Source organism: Nuphar pumila, chromosome 10 (assembly GCF_984573655.1).
Source record: "Nuphar pumila chromosome 10, dmNupPumi1.hap1.1, whole genome shotgun sequence".
NCBI lineage: Eukaryota > Viridiplantae > Streptophyta > Magnoliopsida > Nymphaeales > Nymphaeaceae > Nuphar > Nuphar pumila.
The window spans coordinates 104,901,123-104,923,340 of record NC_143258.1 but is presented as its reverse complement, the minus strand read 5'-3'; the positions used below and the strand labels follow the sequence as shown (position 1 = coordinate 104,923,340).

Genomic DNA, 22,218 nt, shown 5'->3' with positions numbered 1-22,218 from the left:
CTAACGACCATAATGAGGAAGTTCTGTCAAATTTATATCGCCAACGTTTAAGTCAGTACAGACACACCATGTAACCACAATGAAGCAATAACCTATCAATTTCCAAATTTTCAGGGAGATACCTATTACCATCGCCTCCCAAAAGAGGGAACCTGGGTCGGTGTCCTAGCACACTGAGAAGGAAATCCCAAAACAGAAGGTTTTCTTAAGATAGGTCAATCTACATCAACAAGTGAAAGGAGTTCCAGAACAGAGAAGGAACAAAGGGGAAGGCAACACGTAAGCTAGCTACCTTACCCAACTTACTCAAAAGAACCGGAAAAGTATAATGGTATCCTAAGCTGTCGCCAAATAGCTCTCAAACTCACTAAAAACTACCTCGTTCCATTATCTGGACTTCCATCTCCATAAGAAACCAAACCCTTGTTTACAGCAGGGGAACTCGATCTGGATCTGGATCCGCTGGGTGATCGGTTGTTTCTGGACGGTGGAGACCTAGACTTCCCTCTGCCATCACGACTCCTAGCCCTTGCATCTGGAGAAGATCCTGCCTCAGATACGCTCCTGCTTCTTGAAACGGATCTTCCTCTGTCTGAAGCATGGCTGCTACCTCTAGGACCAAGACGTGATTGCAGTTTCTCACTCGCGGCAGGCCGTTCATCTAGCGGACTGCGGCTCCGAATTGGACTACGACTATGGTCTTTAGCACGGCCACGATAGGCCACTGGACTACGTGAGATGCTCCGGCTTCTCCTGCTCCTGTATCTACAAGATAAAATACACATGAAAGAGTTGGACATCTGCGACATTTGGCACACAATCAAATAGAGAGGAGCGACGGAACATCTTGCAGGAAATGCCCTTCATTGAAATAAAGTGCATGCAACCCGGGTTTTGAGCACAATGAAATATTAGTGCATTCCCTTGGATGACCTAGCACTCACAGGTGAAATTCTGGAGAGAGAGAGAGAGAGAGAGACCTGGGAGGTGTTCTGCCTCTTGGTGGGCTTCGATACCTTCTTGGAGGTGAGCGCTCAGAATAACTTCTGTAGCTAGAATACCTGGAAAAAGGGAAAGCAATGTGTAAGCCTGTAAGGTCTTCATGACAACATGCTACCAACCATCGCAGTGGCTGATATTGCATACCTGCCCCGGTCCCTCTCCTGAGCTCTGTAACGGTAAGAACGTACAGGAGAACGATCTGGAGACGGCGTCCGATATCTACGAGCATAAGAGTAACGCTGGCTAAAACCACGGCCTCTCCTGACGCGTTTGGGAGACCCATCTAGGGAAGGGCTTCTCGACAAGTTACGGCCATAGTTTGAAACAGGTGTAGGAGCTTTTCTCACGGGGCTCCTGTTCCTCACAGGACTCCTTGAATAACTCCTGCGGTTACCCTGGCTAGCAGGTCTCACTGGACTCCTGCTCATGCTTCGTGACTCTGGTCTATTCCTTGGGCTTCTTCTGGGACTCAAGCTCGGACTGGGACTCTTTCTTGCACTCCTTAGGCTCATGCTTCGACTCCTTTTTGGACTTGGTGTCAGACTCCTGTATTGATAGAACTTAGTGGTCATGCACAGACACGTTTTCATAGAGCTGCACAGGGAGAGTTCGTCTGAAATTTCACTATCCAATGAAGGATGAAAAACCTTGATTTGCTTGAATTGTCATCTGAATGAGAGTTCCTGTCAACAATTTTGTCAGATTTGGCTTCAGATTTCTCTTCTACAGCATTCCCATTATGTGGTAGTTCACCATTCTCTTGGGAAAATTCCCTTGCCTCTTGTGAGGCATTCTCTTGAGTAACCTTTGCATCCTCTTTCTTTTGACGGTCAACACTTTTTTGTCTTTCTGGCTCAGGTGACCGAGATTGCTTTGCTGAAAAAAGAAGAAAAAAACATGTCATGCAAATCAAAGATATTCATGATCAAATAAATCTTACAATAGCTTACTCATCAAGAGTTTTCAAACACATCATTAACCACCCACATGAATTCTAGACAATTTAATAAACAATAGGTGTCAGCCATAAACGCTCAGCTATGCAAGTGTAAGCGCATATAATAATATGCACAATTAGTCCATACTACTAAACTATATTTTTAGGAATAAAATCGTCCTAATTATAATACATTTTGCCAGGATAGCATTTGTTACCGGCGTGGGTAACGAACCCCTTAGTTGGAACTCATATGGGGAGGAGGTTGTTTTGAGATGTGCTCAACATGGTTAAAATAGTAAGAATATATGTCATGTCACATAGGTGCGGGTAAGAGTGCGGATGGGGCACTTTAAAAAAACTTGGGTGCAGAGTCCGGAGAGGGTATATATATAATTTTTAACAGTTTTAAGTTAACACTACACGTGTATGTGTGCATTTATGTATATATATATATATATATATATAATATAGATAAAAATAGACTTGATTAAGATTAAGTGAATCGACTTTTGGATAGAAATAGACCTCAGTGTGGTTGACTTCACCTAACACAAAGGAAGTTGTGCCCAAGTGTTGCACCTGGTGCAGGTGCGGTGCCCTGTTAGAAGAGTCTGTGTTATATAGGTAGGAATTTACCATTGCATGATAGTTCTTTGAAGTAAAAATATGCTTTTTGAGGTTTTAAAATTTGGTACATTGTAAGCCGTTGATTTTTCAATCCTCATAAAATCTGACATATACGTCAGAAGAACATGATCCAAAGGTCAGTTTCTACTAAAATTAAACATGTAGATCACATTTGAAGGGTCAGATGTGCAAAAATATTGAAAAAAAAATAAATAAAAATATTACAAATTTTCACTAGGAGGTTCCTTACACACGAGGGTAGCAAACATTACCCCCTTTTTGCCCATTTTCTCAAAAGGATATTTTAAACCAGTTCACTTAAATACCCAAACCACACCCTAGCACCACACACTAGTAACAAAAGAAGCACGAGAGTTGCGCCACCAAATATTTACAGCTTCCCTGCATTTGATACATTGCTTTTGCATTGACAATCCAGAATACTTTTATCAATGTCACAGTTTCACAAGTTTCCATGGACAGTTAATTGCAGAATTGGACAGTCTACAAATCATCATTATTAGTGGAGTCAAACAGTGGAGTAAGACGAATTTACTTTCTATAGTTCATACTTGGTACTTGTTGACATCAGTTGTATTGTATCACGAAGTATTATCTAACTGTAAGTGACATTTTTAATATTTTGATGTCATAGATGTTAAGGTTTATATATATAATGCCCAACAGGGGCATTTTGGTCATTTCATATCATGTAACTAGGTTAGTCCAATAGGAATAGGTAGTTAGTTGTTTTTTCATTTTTTTAATAAATGTAATTATGTTAGCCATAAGGGGCTTTATGGGAAATACCCATGGAGCTGTTGGGATTGCTCCCACCGGATATAAATATAGCCGGTGGGAGGCTCCCTCCCCTTTGTATTGTTGTGTATAAATAGGGACATATCCCCATTTATTGGGTGCTTTTTGCTAAGCATTTCATTAATAAAATCATCCATTTTTATATTTATTGCAAGCCCTAGTTGGCTTCATATGTTGTCCTTAGTAATCTTAGTTGTGCACATTGCATTGTGCTTTTGTCTGCCCTTAGTTGGCTTATATTATTCTTTCGCTCATTTCATTACATAGTATGAGAGTCATAGTGCTCTTGATCTTGTGAAAAGTGTTTGTGTTTGTAAACAAGCATCCAAAAGTGTCCGTGTGTTTGTGGGGATTGTAAGTGAACGTATTCTTCCACACTTTTCTCTTTCTCTCTCTATCATTAAAATGGAGCATGATCACAAAATTGATTTTTCATTCAAACTCAATGGTACCAACTATATGATGTGGGCCTCCACTATAGAGAACAATCTCAAAGGAAAGAAGCTTTTGGGATATGTGATAGGTTTGATTCCCGAAGCTCAATTCAAGCTCACCAAACTTGAAGGAAGTCAAGAAAAATCTCTTAAAGGAGCTGCTCGATCCAAAGCTATTGAAGATCATCAATCAAAAATAAAAGATTGGAAGAGTAATCATGCAAAGATATTTGCATAGTTCATGAACAACGTTGAAATAAAAATTTGTGTTAACATTGTCAAGAAACGCAAATGAAGCTTGATTGTTCATGAAAGACATGTATATTGTATATTCAAAAAGATCTTGCAAGACTATTACTTGCAACAAAAAATTAGAACAATCAAGCAAGTAGACATGAGTGTCCGTGATTGATATTTTTTAGTGAATTGTCCTCTATTTGAGATGAGTTGGCACTTTTGAAAAAAAAATGGGTGGCCACCGAAGATATGAAACTTAGGAAAAAACAAATAGAAAAAGAACATTTTTTCAATTTTTGTATGAATTATGCCTGGAGCTTGAACAAACAAGATCTTCTCTCGTTCATAGGATATCTTCATTTCCTTTAAAAGATGTGGTTGCCAAAGTGTGCCAAGAGAAAACTCATCTTGGCATGGCAAAAAGAGGGGATGAAGTATTAATCGTATCTAGACCCGAAAACAATGTTAGAGCATATAGACATCGACAATTTGAAATATAAAATGCCTCGTGAAACTATGAACGATCAAAAAAACATATTTGTCATTTTTGCAATGAGCCGAGTCATATTAGACCGCTTTGTCAAAAACTTATAAACAAGGTGGCTTCCGTAGAAGAATCCACACCAAAGAAAGAAGAAGGCAAGAGTAAAGGTGAACTAAAAGACACTCTTTGTCAACTAACTATGATGCTTCAAAAAATTCAAATCTTATCTTCTACATCGGGTGTCGACATTGCATCCTCTTCTTATTCAAGTGAGTACTCATGGATTCTTGACTCGGGAGCTTCTTTTCGTATGACCCCACATGAGATAGCTTTGTTTGGTGTATGAACTAACTTAAATTTGCCCTGTGTTTATACCGCCGATGGAACATCTTTAAAAATTAAAAGTATTGAAAATTTAGATTTTAAAAATTCTCAAAACCTTTTTGTTCCAAAAATTAGAGTTGTTCCTAAGTTAAATTTAAACTCTTTTTTCGTATCTCAAATTTTTGACCATGGATGTGAAATCTCCTTTTCATCTAAAGGTTGCTTTGTGTAGGGTTTCCGGTCCAAGAAACGGATCGAGCAAGGCTATAGGAGCAGAGATCTCTATTTCATGAACTCTATCTCTTCTATCACAAACTTTTCGTAACTATGTCCAAGATAACGATATTGAAACTTGGCAAAAAAGACTTAGAAATCCAAGCTATTCACAAATGTATCTTTTTCCTTTTAAGAAAAAATTTAGTAATGACAAAAATGTTGTGCAAAGATTGTATACTTACAAAATGAAATCTATTATTTTTTCAAATAGAACTTTCATTTCTAAAAGGCCTCTTGAGTTAGTGCATTTGGATGTTTGGGGTCCTTCTCCAACTGTATCGAAAGGAGGTTATTCATATTATGTGACATTTATAGATGATTTGACAATATATGTACGAGTCTACTATTTCAATTTAAAATCCAATGTATTTTCTTTCTTTAAAGAATTTCATATGATAGTCAAAAATTAATTTCAAAGCAACATTTTCATACTTAGATCTGATTCACGTGGAGAATATTTGTCAAATAAATTTCAAAACTATTTAAAACAAAATGAAATTTGCCATCAAAGGTCATGTCTTAGAACTCCCCCAAAAAATAGGCTAGCGAAAAGAAAACAGACATATTATGAAAACCGTTAGGACTCTTATTTCTAAAGATGTTCCAATTTTTTTTGGGCCGAAGCCGTTCTAACTTCACATATTTAATAAATTGAATGTCATCATCATCCTTGCAAAATATTTCTCCTTGCGAAAAATTGTTTAAAATGGCATCCGACTTCAAAAGATTTTTTTTTGTAAATGCTTTGTACTCCTACACAAAAGAGATAAATTATTCTCAAAAGTCATTGAATGTGTTTTCATTGGATATGGGGAAAGTCAAAAAGGAATATAAATGTTTTGACTTCAAAAACAACAAACTTTATGTTTCTAAAGATGTGACTTTCTTAGAAAATAATAATGATTTGATAAAAGAAATGACAAAGAGAAAGTAGACTATACATTTTTATTTGATCTCGCTCCAAGAAATGATAATTCTAATTATGATAAGTCTTTGAATAATGAAGATGTTGATGATGATCATCCTAGTAATGAATATAGAACCTTATGATAGTCATACTAAACATAGTGATATAGTAAATGAGAGATCTACTAAAGATATATGTGTTTATACTCAGCGTAAGAAAACTAATCCTCAAAATGCATTAAAAAAATATTCTTCTCCCGAAGAAGAACCCTTAGATGAAAATTTAGAGATTGATCATAATTTTTCTAGAGAATAATCTGACCTTTGAAGATCTAGCCGTACTTTCATTCCACCCAATAGGTTTGTGTCTTATGACTCTTTGTCGCCAAACTATAAAGCTTGCTTAATAGCATTACACTCTTATCACCAACCACCTAATTATAATGATACTAAAAACTTCTCTCATTGGAATGAGGTTATGAAAGTGGAATTAGATGCTCTTATGAAAGCCAAAACATGATAAATAGCTATTTTACATTTAGGAAAGAAAAAGTAGGTTGTAGATGGGTGTTCAAGGTTAAAATCAAGAGTGATGAAAGTCTTAAGAGATATAAAATAAAGCAAGATTAGTTGCCAAAGGCTAATAGCAATATAAAATAAAGCAAGGTTAGTTGCCAAAGGCTAATATCAAGAATACGGGATTGACTATGAAGAAACATTTTCACCTGTAGCCAAGAATGACTAGTGTTAAAAGCTTAATAGTTGTTGCTTCCATATAAAAATGGCTTATCTATCAAGTTGATATCAAAAATGTTTTTCTCAACGGAGAATTAAATGAGAAAGTTTACATGGATCCTCCGATGGGCTTTGGTATTGATAAAGAAAAAATCCTTAGACTTAGAAAGGCCTAATATGATAGATTTAGTAGGTGTTACAACTCAATTGGGTTTTCATTCTTGTTATACTAACACTGTTTTTTTGTTAAAAGTGCAGGTAGCAATATTGTTATTCTTCTACTATACATGGATGACATGATAATAACATGAAATGGCGAACAAATGAGTTAATGAAATCAAATAATATTTTAAAAGAAAATTTTGATATGTCTGACTTGGGATTTTTAAGATATTTTTTAGGTATTGAAGTCACCAATTCTCTCAAGGGTTATATTCTATGTCAAATGAAAGTTTTTTGCTAATATTTGTGCTAGTCAACTTCAACATGCTCCAACCACCGTACACATGAGTGTTGCGTTGAGGATTATAAGATACATAAAGAATTCTATAAATAAAAGACTTTTCTTATCTTCAACCTCATCTTTAGATTTAATTGCTTATACTAATGTTGATTGGAAAGAAAATTCAAATGATAAGGTCTTAACTAATAGTTTTTTAGTTATTTTAAAGGACTCTTGATTTTGTGGAGGTACAAGAAGTACCAAAAGGTCTCACTATCAACTACTGAAGCTGAATATAAGGCTATGGCTACGACAATTACGAAACTTGTATGGCTAAGAAATCTTCTCAGATATATGAGAATAGACATCTCCAGATCTTTGAAGATGTACTGCGACAACAAAAGTGTCACCTATATTGCTAGCAATCACACCTTCCATGAGCGCACCAAACATATGAAATGGATTGCCATTATATACGAGATAAATATCTGAAAGGAGTTATCAAGCTACCATATCTGAGTATCAACTTGTCGACTTCTTTACCAAAGTTATTGGTGCACCTCATTCCATATTCTTACTTAACAAATTTTCAGTGTATACATAGTAAGTTTGAAGAGTGGTGCTAAAGTATGTATTTACATATATATTCTTAAATATAAAAGAATGTATAATGCCCAACAAGGGCATTTTGGTTATTTCACACTATGTAACTAGGTTAGTCCAATAGGAATAGATTAGTTGTTTTTTTAATAAATGTAATTATGTTAGCCATAAGGGGCTTTATAGGAAAGACCAATAGAGCCACTGGAATTGCTCCCCGTTCGAAGCTCCCTACGCCTCTATGGGAGCTCCCAAGGCTTCCCTCTCCTTTGTGTTGTTGTGTATAAATAGGGACATATTGTCCCCATTTATTGGGTGTGTTTTGCTAAGCATTTCATTAATAAAATCCTCCATTTTTATATTTATTGCAAGCCCTAGTTGGCTTCTTGTGTTGTCCCTAGTGGACTTGTGGTTGTCAGTTGGCTTATATTTATCTTCCGCTCTACTTTTGCCATTGCATGCACTTTCTATTCATATAATATATTTATACTATTTTTATATATATATGATAAAAGTTAGCAAAACCCAGCCGAATCACTGGGTTGACCTGAGTGAGTCAAGTCACGACTCACTGGATTTTTTGAATTATGCCTGAAACACATGCCAAAAGTTGATGTCCTTGACGGTATTAACCTTGAGAAAATATGCACACATTCATCAGAGCAGAAGCATATCAAATATGATTTTTGGGGTTCTTCAGTTATTTGAAATTGTAGGATTCTCAGAATCCCATTTCCAAATACACAGATAAATTTTGAGAATTGTAGGAATCCGAGGATTCTCCAATCATAGAATCTCCAGACACTAGTTACGCAATTGCAATTAAAACACGCCCTTGGAGGGTCTTGTGTCCACCACATAGCAGCACATCATTGTTTACCCCAGCAAGTTGTGTTGACTATGCAAAGAAATACAGAAAAAATTCCAACAATAAAATAGGAATATCAACATACCACGAACACGAGGCGAATCCACTACAGGTGCTGAAATCTTGGCCTTTTGAGCAGGACCCCGAGCATCTGCTTCATTATCTGTAATGTTTCTGTTAGTGTTCTCACTCTCTGAATCACTTTCACTTTCTGAGCTCCTGAAATCAGCATTATAAATACAAAATCCCCATCAAAATGAAGCATAACAAGTAAACAAGCAATGAAGGTCAGGAAAATTTAGCTGAAAATTATTAAGATATACTATAATAATAAAACAGACCGTTTGGACTTGCGCTTCGACCTTCTGTCACGCCGTCTTCGGCGCCTTTCACGACGTCTGTCCCTCTTCCTTTTCCCACGCCTATGTTTGTCTCTTCTTGAAGATTTCTTTCTCCTCCTATGCCTGTCATCACTGGAAGAACTAATATCTGATGAAGATGTGTATGAATCAGATTCAGTATCGGAAGAATATGAGTCAGAATCACTATCATCAGAAGTATATGAATCAGAAGAATAGTGTCTCCTCCTTCGCTTCTTTCGTGTGTCTCTGTAAGATCTTCTACGCTTCCCCCTCCCTTTTTCTTCATAGCTAGCATCTTCAGAAGAGGAATCCTTTGTAGCCATTGATTTTTTGGATTTTCTCTTATCTGCAGAGAATGAATACACATGAGGACCATGATAATTGCAACATAGGCAAAAGAAAGATATCAAAGTAATACCTTTCTCTGTCACAACAGCACCTTGGATTTTATTTTCTAAGTATTCACCACAATTGACAATTTTTACAGGCATGGTTGGTCTCCCTTGATCTGTAGCGACCTGTTCAATTTTCTTCACAACATCCATGCCTTGCAAAAGCTTCCCAAACACGACATGTTTACTGCGAGAAATCATCCAAAGATTATATGACCAGCTGATATCAATAAATTAAGCTAAATCTAGAAACCTGTCACAAGGACACTTAGCATGTGTGTCCAGTGTCAACACGAACACGACACAGGACACAGCATGAACGAACATGACACAGGACACAGCATGAGACTTCATGAACACAAAGATCTGTCAGAAAAAGTCAACACTGTGCCCCTATATTTATTTTTTATGATCTTGATTGTTTATCTTATATTTACTTGTGTGTATTTTCTTTTAAAATCTGACATTGATTACATCATTTTTCAATTTTCAACTTGTGTTTATTGGTATGATTAGAAATGTTATTAAGAATCTGAACTTCAGATGATATTCATGTCTAATTGCTTTCCATATTTATGTGTTTGTGTGTATGTGTGCATGTCATGAGTGTGTAATATATGACTGCATCCCATGTGTCCTAGTTTTACAAACTCCCATCCCATACCAAGCATGTCCATGTCCTGTTCCGTGCCTGTGTCAATGTCTGTACAATAACTAGAAAAAAAATAAAATAAAAGACAAAACACAAAAAGCAAAACAACAAAATTCATGGATAGCAAGAGAAGATAAATGTACCCGTCAAGGTGGTGTGCAGCCTTGAAGGTGATGAAAAATTGAGAACCGTTTGTGTCTCTGCCAGCATTTGCCATCGACAAGAGACCAGGTCCATCATGGTGCAGCTTAAAGTTCTCATCTGCAGAAAAGATCAGGATTATCACATGTCTAGATAAAGTGTCCAAATTTATAAGCAAGATTCACAATTACCTGAAAATTCCCCGCCATAAATACTCTCTCCACCAGTTCCTGCAGAATGTTTATAAAAACTATAGCTTAATGCATTCCTTCCAGTGAAACATTCATGAGAACTGAAATCAACCACTGAATTAAATTCATTTAAACCCAAATAACAGCTAAAAACAATTAAAAGGGGACAAGTGATATTTCAAAATGTTGACAATATGAAAATATCATCATACTATCATTGTGAAATTATCACTATATTTCAAAGAATCAAAACCTTCTATTTTCTTATTTGAATTTTAGACATGATTTTTCTCATCCTTCATTTTCTTATTTTTAAAACTTTTCTACATGTTCTTACATTTTTCTAAAGAAGTTACTAAAACTTATATTTTCGGTTTGTATCTTTTGTAACTTCCATTTTTTCATGCTGTGGTTTTCCTGACATTTTTTCTAGATTTATCAAAAAATCTACAATATTCCAAGATTTTGACTGCCAAGATAGAGTCGACATTGCTATATGTGACTACAAGCAAAACTATGTGTGTCTTTCCTAAGAAAAAAGAGTAGGAGAATTAATTCTTGATTAATATTTCTCATACCTAGAAAGCAATGAGACTTCCATCCTTGACATACACTCAGAACACTTAGGCAGAACTAAACTTTACATGTGAAATTCCCACAAATAAAAAACAAAATAAGCTAAAAACAAATGGCAAAACAATCAACATAGATATAAATTCAAATAAGTTCTGTTCTAAGTGAAATCATTATAGCTAGTCCTACGTTCATTTTTTTTTACTAAAAACGGAGGGGAAACTCAGTACTCATGGAGGGTCGTCCTCGGCAAGGAATTGGCATTGGCTCCCCAAAACAGGCTCCACAGGGACAAGTGGTCCCCAGGGTTCCTACTCTTGAGAAAGAAAAAAGGAAGCGGATTAGGATCACCCTACTTCTACAGAAAGACTGTCCTCATTTCTTTGGAGGTGCCCTATGTATGCGGCACTACTTGTACTAGACACCAGCCAGAAACTCTGGAAGTCGTGCATAGGTTCACGGCAGTTCCATTATCTTATTTGTTAGTTACTCAAAGCCTACTTGTGAACAGTGCAAGCATGTTACTCTTATTGGTTGACTTGGGAAGTGCTCATTTGCATAACTGCAGTCAACAAGAAGTTATGCACAATCTTCATTTTTTCTTTAGACAGCTATAATGAACCCTGGAATGGTAGATCAGTTCTTACATCTCTTTTTCCCCCTTACCATACACTGACTAGTGCTATTTGTCTTTATGAGATGTATTTTGTTGGCTAAGTTATGTTTTAGAACTTCAATTTTACAGAAGTATATTAGTACCTGTTAGTTAAGATTACTTCACAGTCCTGCATGCTTCATCTTTACTCTTCTAAATCCAGATATGATTTGATTCCTAACATGCACCAGCTTTTATTTACTAAGAAAATGATGAACTGATTGTAGTACAAATATTGAAATAACTGTATCATAGCGTAATGGCAATACAAATAAATCATAGTATCAGAGGTCCCATGCAGTACAATATAATGAACTTGAATAAAAGTATATTGTTTCATCAAACCAATCAACATAAACAAAAAGACACACCATCACGCTTTGAGAAATCACCGCCCTGCAATGAGTCAGGAAAAAAAAATCAAAACCATGTTTGTTTAATCTAATACTGGAAAAAAAGAAATATAAGAACTTGCAAAATCTTATTTTATTCTACACAAGCCCAGGAAAGGATAAGTTCAATACTCACTTGAGCCATAAATCCTTTAATTATGCGATGGAAAATTGATCCTTTATAATGTAAGGCCTTTCCAGTGGAAGCTCCAATACCCTTTTCACCTGCAAAAGCATAAAAATATCAACCTCCTCTTCTAAAAGTGGGGAGGAAAGAAAAACTTTGGCACAAAACACAATAAGGTGCAATACAGAAATCCTGTAAATTTATTCTACTCTAACAGGTAAGCTGTAACAGAATCATAAAAAGAATTGTCATTTTCAGAAGAGTAAAATATCAGTCGAGAGAATTACTGTATCATTTTAACTAGATAATCTGCATAACAGAACGCCACCTCTTTGTTTTCATTGCAGAAAGAGGAAGGCTGCTATTAATAGTTCAAGTATAAAATTTACCTATCCACAACTTTTGGATTTAACAACTCTTATGATTACTGAAATAAAAACTTTAAATCACAGAGATGTGCCAGCTCATTATTTATAGTTATAGAATGAGAAAGGTGGCAGATAGCTACAAAAGAAAGGGAATAACATGTACCAGTACAAAGTGCTCGGAAGTTCTCTGCAGTCTTCGGAACAACATCTGAAAAGAGCTGCAAATTTCATAATAAAATCACTGTTACACTTTTACTCACAGAAATGCCAAAGCTTAGAAAATTAAAATACACAAAAAAAAAGGAAAAGCTTTCCTTCAAAAGGGCCAAGGGGAGACCAAAGACAGGCATTACTTTTATTTGCCAACATACCTCGAACACCATTTTCTCTGCAGGATCTCCACCAATAGATACATCGAGAAACACTAAAAGATTCTTCTTTTTAGCCATCTCTCACAGCGTTGTGGTTGCTGCAACTTGAACTAATCAAAGAAAAACACAGTATCTCAGTATATTAGACTCAATATAATACTCGAACTAAAACTTCTTCCAAAGTCGAAAGCAACAGGTTTTAAGAAGTTATGAACTATCCAAGACAACAATAGCATGATCGAAATCGTGACATAGAAAGAAGAGGAAAAGATTGTTAAACCGCGTGTGACGATAGCTAGAGCTGATTCACAAGAATACCACATAACAAGTATATACATATAGCTTGTCCCAGAACATATTTACCAGATCCCACAAACTGAACAATGGAAAACCAACTCGTTACCGATCGTAACCAAAACATCTTCAAACCACTCAAAAATATACCGAGAACAAAAAAAATCCAATAAAATACGGAATGAAACAACTTGTTTTCTCCTACAGAATTTCTGCGTTTGCAACCCACGCCATGTTTCTGGACAAACTCAAGATCCCCCCCCCACCCCCACTGATCAGAACTGACTAAGCGCATTTAACAAAACCATCAAACTGTAACCCCTAAAGCATCAAATCAAACAATTCAGGAGTAGATAAGATCCCACACAACCCACTAACACGACAAAAGATACACTCCCACATGCGTGCACGCACAAACACACAACAGCAAAAAGAAAATCTACATGCGCTCATCCGCAAACAACACCAAAACCAAGCGGAGATCTCTAAACCCTAAACCGCAAGAAACCCAAAACCTAGCACACAAACACGCGTGCAAACCCAGAAACAGAAAGAGCAACCAATTCGATGGAATTGCAGAAACAGAACCGCGAAATCCACATCGAAAAGCAAAAACTTGACGAAGAAATCCGGAGCCACCAGCATAATCGAACGAAAGAGATGCAAATTCTTCGCAGAAAAGAAGCAAACGAAGAAAACAAAATTAGGGTTTTGGAGGATACACTTACTAAGGTTAGAGGGTGCGGACGCAGAGAGAAGAAGGTCGACAGATTTAGGGTGCGCCCCCCCTCTCTCTCTCTCTCTCTCTCTCTCTCTCAAGGGAGCGAAGCAGAGGGGGTAAAAACCTAAACTTAATGTAAACCCTCTCGTCTTGAAATCCAAAAGAACCGAAAGAAACGTGCAGGTTAATGTGGTGCGTGAGCATGTATCTTAAGAGGCGGTGAGGATGCCCTGTTTGTGGGCCAGGGCTTAAAAAAAAGATCTGACAGCCTTGTTAAGAACATAGTCAGATTCTTGCTTTTTTTGCACAAGCTTATGCCCAACATAGGCCCCAGGACTGAAGACTAGCTTCGGCTGTCACTTGAAAAAAAAATAAAATCTTAACCAAAAAGTCATTAAAATCTGATGAATTTTACAGCAGTTGATCTTTTAATAAAAAAAAAAACTGAACATATACACCAGATTCTGGTGATTTGAAAGTGGACTCCCAACTGACCGTGTAGTTCATAACTGTAAGCTTGTATTCACTTGAAACAACATGAGCAATAAAATACTTATTGCGTAGGGGTGTCAGCGGGTTGGGGGGTAGAATCAGACTTGGATTAGATTTTTGGGTATGGTATCAGGTTTGAACCCCAGTCTAATCAGGTTTGAACCCCAGTCTAATCGGGTTCATTATAAGAAAAACCATACCCAAACCCGATAAAAACTACATGAACCAGGCCTGGACCATACCCAATAAAATAATATTTTTATCATTTTTTATATTAATCAAAACTCGTATAAAATTTCACAAACTATACTCAGGTTTATGTATTAATTGGACCTTTGGGTCTGAACCTGAGTCTTCTTATTTGTCATCATTAAGACTTGCAATTTTTTAGCAAAAATTATGAATAAATTCATGAGGTATTTTATATAAAAATAGTATATGAAACCGAAATATGAAATGAATCGATTTCAATGCTCAAAGAGCCATAACTTTCTCCATGAGTAAAATTAAAAGATTTTAATGAGCAAACTTTATTAATTTCGTTGTTACGAAGAAAATTGTGTACTCAAAATTTTTTGTAAAAAATTTGACCAAACTCTAAAAAAAATCGTGGGCTCCACAAAAATGTTGGTGGCCCTCAAATAAAAATATCTTATGAAACCCACAAAATATCTCATAAAAAATTCAAGTGAGCCCCATTTGTCCTTGTCTTGAAAGAAAGGTATTTAAGTAAAAAAGGCAAGTTTTATCTTTTAAATCTATGCTCCAACCATTTTCCATCTATTTGATGGGGTCTTTTCTACTTACAATCAGGGTTACTGAAATCTGTGCTCCAACCCATCTATCATACTACATGGCACTATGGCAATACTATAGGAACAAAAACAAGACATTTCACAGAAGTTGGGCGCTTTTCAAAAGAGGGTAGCATATAGAGGTGTCAACGGGTCAGGTTTACTTGTACCCAACCCAAATCAAATCATATAGGGTCTCGGTATGGTGATAAATAAGAAGACCCAATTATGACCTAGGTTTGGACCCAAAGGTCCAATTATTACATGTATCTAGGTATAGTTTGTGAAATTTTATACCAGACTCGGGCTCAACCAGACTTTCGATTAAGACCCACAAAATTTCAATGTAAAAATAATAAAAAAATATTGTTTTACCTGCGCCGAGCGAAGGTGCAGACGAAAACCATTTTTGTGTGCTCAGGTTCTCTCTCTGTGTGTGTTGAGTTAGCCAAGTTTTGTAATTCTCGGCTTGCTTTTGGATTGACTCACCAGCCAGGGGTCTGCCTTTGTGTTCTATTTATGTAGGAAAAAAATTTGATCTGTTGAGGCTTATGATATCTCTTAAAACAGGTAAAAAGAAGAAGAAGCACTCAAATTCTTTTGATCAATGTGAAACATGCCCTCATCACCACTTCAATTTTAGTTCTTGAAAAAATTTGGTTTTTTTGTTTTTGACTTTTAGAATGTCGGTATATTTTTGTACTTGTCAACGGAATTCGGCATGGATATCCTCTGTTTTGGAGTTGTTTCTGGTTAAAAAGATAAACTTTCATTTCTTCAAATGTGTTCTTACCAAAAATAGTAATTTTATAATAAGATTAGCTATCACGAGCTCGACTCGACTACAAGACGAGTTCAAACAAGACTGGCCAACCTCGTCCGCTTTGAGCTCCAACCGAGCCAGTATAAGCTTCTTGAGCCTCAACTTGGCTCGAGCCCGGCTTGTGCGCACCCGTAGGGGTCAACACTTTCACCATAAATTCACTACCACAGGGGTGACCCCATTAATTAATCTCTTTTTTGAAAGGGGATCCAGGGAGCGCTTAAGTATCATGACTATGTGACACGTGACAACATTCAATGTGGGTCTTGCAATCTGTTGTTGTTGTGGGCCTATGTAATGTTGTCATGTGATTGGTTGCATCATATAGTTGGGGGGCACTTAAGCGCTCCCTAAATCTCTTGAAGCCCACAAGGGTCAACGCACTTGGTCAAGTGGGTCTACCTAAGACATTCAAGCCAAAGGGTGTTGTGAGTTCGATACCGGAGGTGTGCATCCCTTATAGCAGACTCGAATCAACAGGCTATCTGGTGGGCAAGAAGAGTGGCCACGAGTTTTACGTTGTTGGGTGTGGCCACCATAACTTGGCAGGACCTAGTAGGTCTCCCAATCCGACACCAGTTTCCCAGTTAAATAAATAAATAAATAAATGCATAATTTAAGTTTTCTTGAGCAAGAATCTCCTATAACCATATACTATAAAACGGTAATTACAAGAACACAAATTTGTCATCAATTTAATTTATTTGTATTTATCCATTTCTATATTTTTATTTGGACTCCTCTGTTAAGGTGGGGTTGAATGTATGAAACACGCATAATGAGCATAATTATTTGATTAGTCTCTAGAAAAAAGTTTCATTTGATGTAAACAGAGATAAACACTTTCAGTTCTAATTTCTAAATAGAGAAAATGAAAGACTACACAAAGATACTAAATCTCTAACACTATACTTCTTAGAAATTAGTTTCTTTACAATTTTTTCACACTGAGCTAACTGTCACATGCCTATTTCTTCAACAGGCCAGTGTGGCATGACGGTCCTTTCTTACCGTTGCAAGCCTATCTAATCGCTTGCTTGCCACTGCAAAAGCTTTGGATATAAAGAGTGTAAGAGAGCGAAAGAGAAGAGATAAAGAGAAATTGCAATCACTTGAAGGTAATCACAATGAGGGTGAACAAAGAAAGCTCAACACATTTGTATTCTTTTACTATTTTGCCCGCAGGCTCATTACATTTCAGATCTATGGGCTAACCCTTTAGGGTATTGAACAACTTGAACCAAAGTAAAGGGTGACTCGAAGAAAGTTAAAGGGTGGCTCGGAGAAAGTTATAAGTTTGACACTTACATCATGACTCAAACAAAGCAAAACAAACTCTAGATACAATTGTATAAGTAGGTCACAAGGGAACATGCTCCCCCCTTCAAATCATGTGCCGCCCTTGGCGCCATTTGTTTTATGGTAAGCCCTCACTTCATCTGAATAGTGGTTCTTCATCCGGAAAGTTGACTCCCACATTGGTTCTGTTGTCTCCTCTCAATGCATAAAATACTTCTTCGCTACGCCCAAGTAGTTGATCTTGTAACAAAGGATCGTACTGAGATGCTTCTCGACCTATTGTATTGTTTGGGCCCTCTATAGGATAGAAGCTTATACTGGCTCGACTACATGACGAGTTCAAACACGACTGGCCAACCTCGTCCGCTTTGAGCTCCAACCAAGCCAGTATAAGCTTCTTGAGCCTCAGCTTGGCTCGAGCCCGACTTGTGTGCACCCGTAGGGGTCAACACTTTCACCATAAATTCACTACCACAGGGGTGACCCCATTAATTAATCTCTTTTGAGAAAGGGGATCCAGAGAGCGCTTAAGTATCATGACTATGTGACACGTGACAACATTCAATGTGGGGCTTGCAATCTATTGTTGTTGTGGGCCTATGTAATGTTGTCATGTGATTGGTTGCATCATATAGTTGGGGGGCACTTAAGCACTCCCTAAATCTCTTGAAGCCCACAAGGGTCAACGCACTTGGCCAAGTGGGTCTACCTAAGACATTCAAGCCAAAGGGTGTTGTGAGTTCGATACCGGAGGTGTGCATCCCTTATAGCAGACTCGAATCAACAGGCTATCTGGTGGGCAAGAAGAGTGGCCACGAGTTTTACGTTGTTGGGTGTGGCCACCATAGCTTGGCAGGACCTAGTAGGTCTCCCAATCCGACACCAGTTTCCCAGTGAAATAAATAAATAAATAAATGCACAATTTAAGTTTTCTTGAGCAAGAATCTCCTATAACCATATACTATAAAACGGTAATTACAAGAACACAAATTTGTCATCAATTTAATTTATTTGTATTTATCCTTTTCTATCTTTTTATTTGGACTCCTCTGTTAAGGTGGGGTTGAATGTATGAAACACGCATAATGAGCATAATTATTTGATTAGTCTCTAGAAAAAAGTTTCATTTGATGTAAACAGAGATAAACACTTTCAGTTCTAATTTCTAAATAGAGAAAATGAAAGACTACACAAAGATACTAAATCTCTAACACTACACTTCTTAGAAATCAGTTTCTTTACAATTTTTTCACACTGAGCTAACTGTCACATGCCTATTTCTTCAACAGGCCAGTGTGGCATGACGGTCCTTTCTTACCGTTGCAAGCCTATCTAATCGCTTGCTTGCCACTGCAAAAGCTTCGAATATAAAGAGTGTAAGAGAGCGAAAGAGAAGAGATAAAGAGAAATTGCAATCACTTGAAGGTAATCACAATGAGGGTGAACAAAAAAAGCTCAACACATTTGTATTCTTTTACTATTTTGCCCGCAAGCTCATTACAGTTCAGATTTATGGGCTAACCCTTTAGGGTATTGAACAACTTGAACCAAAGTAAAGGGTGACTCGAAGAAAGTTAAAGGGTGGCTCGGAGAAAGTTATAAGTTTGACACTTACATCATGACTCAAACAAAGCAAAACAAACTCTAGATACAATTATATAAGTAGGTCACAAGGGAACATGCTCCCCCCTTCAAATCATGTGCCGCCCTTGGCGCAATTTGTTTTATGGTAAGCCCTGACTTCATCTGAATAGTGGTTCTTCATCCGAAAAGTTGACTCCCACATTGGTTCAGTTGTCTCCTCTCAATGCATAAAATACTTCTTCGCTTCGCCCAAGTAGTTGATCTTGTAACAAAGGATCGTACTGAGATGCTTCTTGACCTATTGTATTGTTTGGTCCCTATATAGGATAGAAGCTTATACTGGCTCGACTACAAGACGAGTTCAAACACGACTGGCCAACCTCGTCCGCTTTGAGCTCCAACCGAGCCAGTATAAGCTTCTTGAGCCTCAGCTTGGCTCGAGCCCGACTTGTGTGCACCCGTAGGGGTCAACACCTTCACCTTAAATCCACTACCACAGGAGTGACCCCATTAATTAATCTCTTTTGAGAAAGGGGATCCAGAGAGCGCTTAAGTATCATGACTATGTGACACGTGACAACATTCAATGTGGGGCTTGCAATCTGTTGTTGTTGTGGGCCTATATAATGTTGTCATGTGATTGGTTGCATCATATAGTTGGGGGGCACTTAAGCGCTCCCTAAATCTCTTGAAGCCCACAAGGGTTAGCGCACTTGGCCAAGTGGGTCTACCTAAGACATTCAAGCCAAAGGGTGTTGTGAGTTCGATACCGGAGGTGTGCATCCCTTATAGCAGACTCGAATCAACAGGCTATCTGGTGGGCAAGAAGAGTGGCCACGAGTTTTATGTTGTTGGGTGTGGCCACCATAGCTTGGCAGGACCTAGTAGGTCTCCCAATCCGACACCAGTTTCCCATTGAAACAAATAAATAAATAAATGCACAATTTAAGTTTTCTTGAGCAAGAATCTCCTATAACCATATACTATAAAACGGTAATTACAAGAACACAAATTTTTCATCAATTTAATTTATTTGTATTTATCCTTTTCTATCTTTTTATTTGGACTCCTCTGTTAAGGTGGGGTTGAATGTATGAAACACGCATAATGAGCATAATTATTTGATTAGTCTCTAGAAAAAAGTTTCATTTGATGTAAACAGAGATAAACACTTTCAGTTCTAATTTCTAAATAGAGAAAATGAAAGACTACACAAAGATACTAAATCTCTAACACTATACTTCTTATAAATTAGTTTCTTTACAATTTTTTCACACTGAGCTAACTGTCACATGCCTATTTCTTCAACAGGCCAGTGTGGCATGACGGTCCTTTCTTACCGTTGCAAGCCTATCTCATCGCTTGCTTGCCACTGCAAAAGCTTCGAATATAAAGAGTGTAAGAGAGCGAAAGAGAACAGATAAAGAGAAATTGCAATCACTTGAAGGTAATCACAATGAGGGTGAACAAAGAAAGCTCAACACATTTGTATTCTTTTACTATTTTGCCCGCAGGCTCATTACAGTTCAGATCTATGGGCTAACCCTTTAGGGTATTGAACAACTTGAACCAAAGTAAAGGGTGACTCGAAGAAAGTTAAAGGGTGGCTCGGAGAAAGTTATAAGTTTGACACTTACATCATGACTCAAACAAAGCAAAACAAACTCTAGATACAACTGTATAAGTAGGTCACAAGGGAACATGCTCCCCCCTTCAAATCACGTGCTGCCTTTGGCGCCATTTGTTTTATGGTAAGCCCTGACTTTATCTGAATAGTGGTTCTTCATCCGGAAAGCTGACTCCCACATTGGTTCTGTTGTCTCCTCCCACTGCACAAAATACTTCTTCGCTCCGCCCAAGTAGTTGACCTTGTAACAAAGGATCCTACTGAGATGCTTCTCGACCTATTGTATTGTTTGGGTCCTCTATAGGATAGAAGCTTATACTGGCTCGACTACATGACGAGTTCAAACACGACTGGCCAACCTCGTCCGCTTTGAGCTCCAACCAAGCTAGTATAAGCTTCTTGAGCCTCAGCTTGGCTCGAGCCCGACTTGTGTGCACCCGTAGGGGTCAACACCTTCACCTTAATTCCACTACCACAGGAGTGACCCCATTAAATAATCTCTTTTGAGAAAGGGGATCCAGAGAGCGCTTAAGTATCATGACTGTGACACGTGACAACATTCAATGTGGGGCTTGCAATCTGTTGTTGTTGTGGGCCTATGTAATGTTGTCATGTGATTGGTTGCATCATATAGTTGGGGGGCACTTAAGCGCTCCCTAAATCTCTTGAAGCCCACAAGGGTCAGCGCACTTGGCCAAGTGGGTCTACCTAAGACATTCAAGCCAAAGGGTGTTGTGAGTTCGATACCGAAGGTGTGCATCCCTTATAGCAGACTCGAATCAACAGGCTTTCTGGTGGGCAAGAAGAGTGGCCACGAGTTTTACGTTGTTGGGTGTGGCCACCATAGCTTGGCAGGACCTAGTAGGTCTCCCAATCCGACACCAGTTTCCCAGTGAAATAAATAAATAAATAAATGCACAATTTAAGTTTTCTTGAGCAAGAATCTCCTATAACCATATACTATAAAACGGTAATTACAAGAACACAAATTTGTCATCAATTTAATTTATTTGTATTTATCCTTTTCTATCTTTTTATTTGGACTCCTCGGTTAAGGTGGGGTTGAATGCATGAAACACGCATAATGAGCATAATTATTTGATTAGTCTCTAGAAAAAAGTTTCATTTGATGTAAACAGAGATAAACACTTTCAGTTCTAATTTCTAAATAGAGAAAATGAAAGACTACACAAAGATACTAAATCTCTAACACTATACTTCGTAGAAATTAGTTTCTTTACAATTTTTTCACACTGAGCTAACTGTCACATGCCTATTTCTTCAACAGGCCAGTGTAGCATGACGGTCCTTTCTTACCGTTGCAAGCCTATCTGATCGCTTGCTTGCCACAGCAAAAGCTTCGAATATAAAGAGTGTAAGAGAGCGAAAGAGAAGAGATAAAGAGAAATTGCAATCACTTGAAGGTAATCACAATGAGAGTGAACAAAGAAAGCTCAACACATTTGTATTCTTTTACTATTTTGCCCGCAGGCTCATTACAGTTCAGATCTATGGGCTAACCCTTTAGGGTATTGAACAACTTGAACCAAAGTAAAGGGTGACTCGAAGAAAGTTAAAGGGTGGCTCGGAGCAAGTTATAAGTTTGACACTTACATCATGACTCAAACAAAGCAAAACAAACTCTAGAAACAATTGTATAAGTAGG

The 22,218-nt window shown here is 37.5% G+C and overlaps 1 protein-coding gene across 2 annotated transcripts; it reads right to left on the bottom strand.

Moving 5' to 3' along the window:
* Window positions 1-13: 13 nt before the first annotated feature.
* On the bottom strand, window positions 14-14,080 carry LOC149827753 (peptidyl-prolyl cis-trans isomerase CYP63-like). 2 transcript variants are annotated; one of them, XM_090019595.1, is made up of 14 exons: window positions 13,941-14,080; window positions 12,919-13,028; window positions 12,711-12,765; window positions 12,189-12,277; window positions 12,032-12,056; window positions 10,433-10,471; window positions 10,244-10,361; window positions 9,475-9,635; window positions 9,036-9,402; window positions 8,780-8,913; window positions 1,650-1,878; window positions 1,147-1,548; window positions 981-1,061; window positions 14-765 (listed from the first exon to the last, which is right to left on the bottom strand). In XM_090019595.1, exons 2-14 carry the CDS (start codon window positions 12,994-12,996, stop codon window positions 375-377), a joined length of 2,169 nt encoding a protein of 722 aa, XP_089875721.1. In that variant the 5' UTR covers window positions 12,997-13,028; window positions 13,941-14,080; the 3' UTR covers window positions 14-374. The 2 variants fall into 2 exon arrangements, with proteins under 2 accessions (XP_089875721.1, XP_089875722.1); XM_090019596.1 differs by having other exon boundaries at window positions 14-759; window positions 13,941-14,076.
* Window positions 14,081-22,218: the final 8,138 nt, after the last annotated feature.

Excerpts from the sequence above, each read along its gene's own strand:
- LOC149827753 (XM_090019595.1), bottom strand. The coding sequence starts at position 12,996 with ATGGCTAAAAAGAAGAATCTTTTAGTGTTTCTCGATGTATCTATTGGT. Across the intron at positions 9,636-10,243 it reads GCTGCACACCACCTTGACGG|TAAACATGTCGTGTTTGGGA; the intron begins GTACATTTATCT and ends GATTTCTCGCAG. Across the intron at positions 8,914-9,035 it reads TCGAAGCGCAAGTCCAAACG|GAGCTCAGAAAGTGAAAGTG; the intron begins GTCTGTTTTATT and ends TGCTGATTTCAG.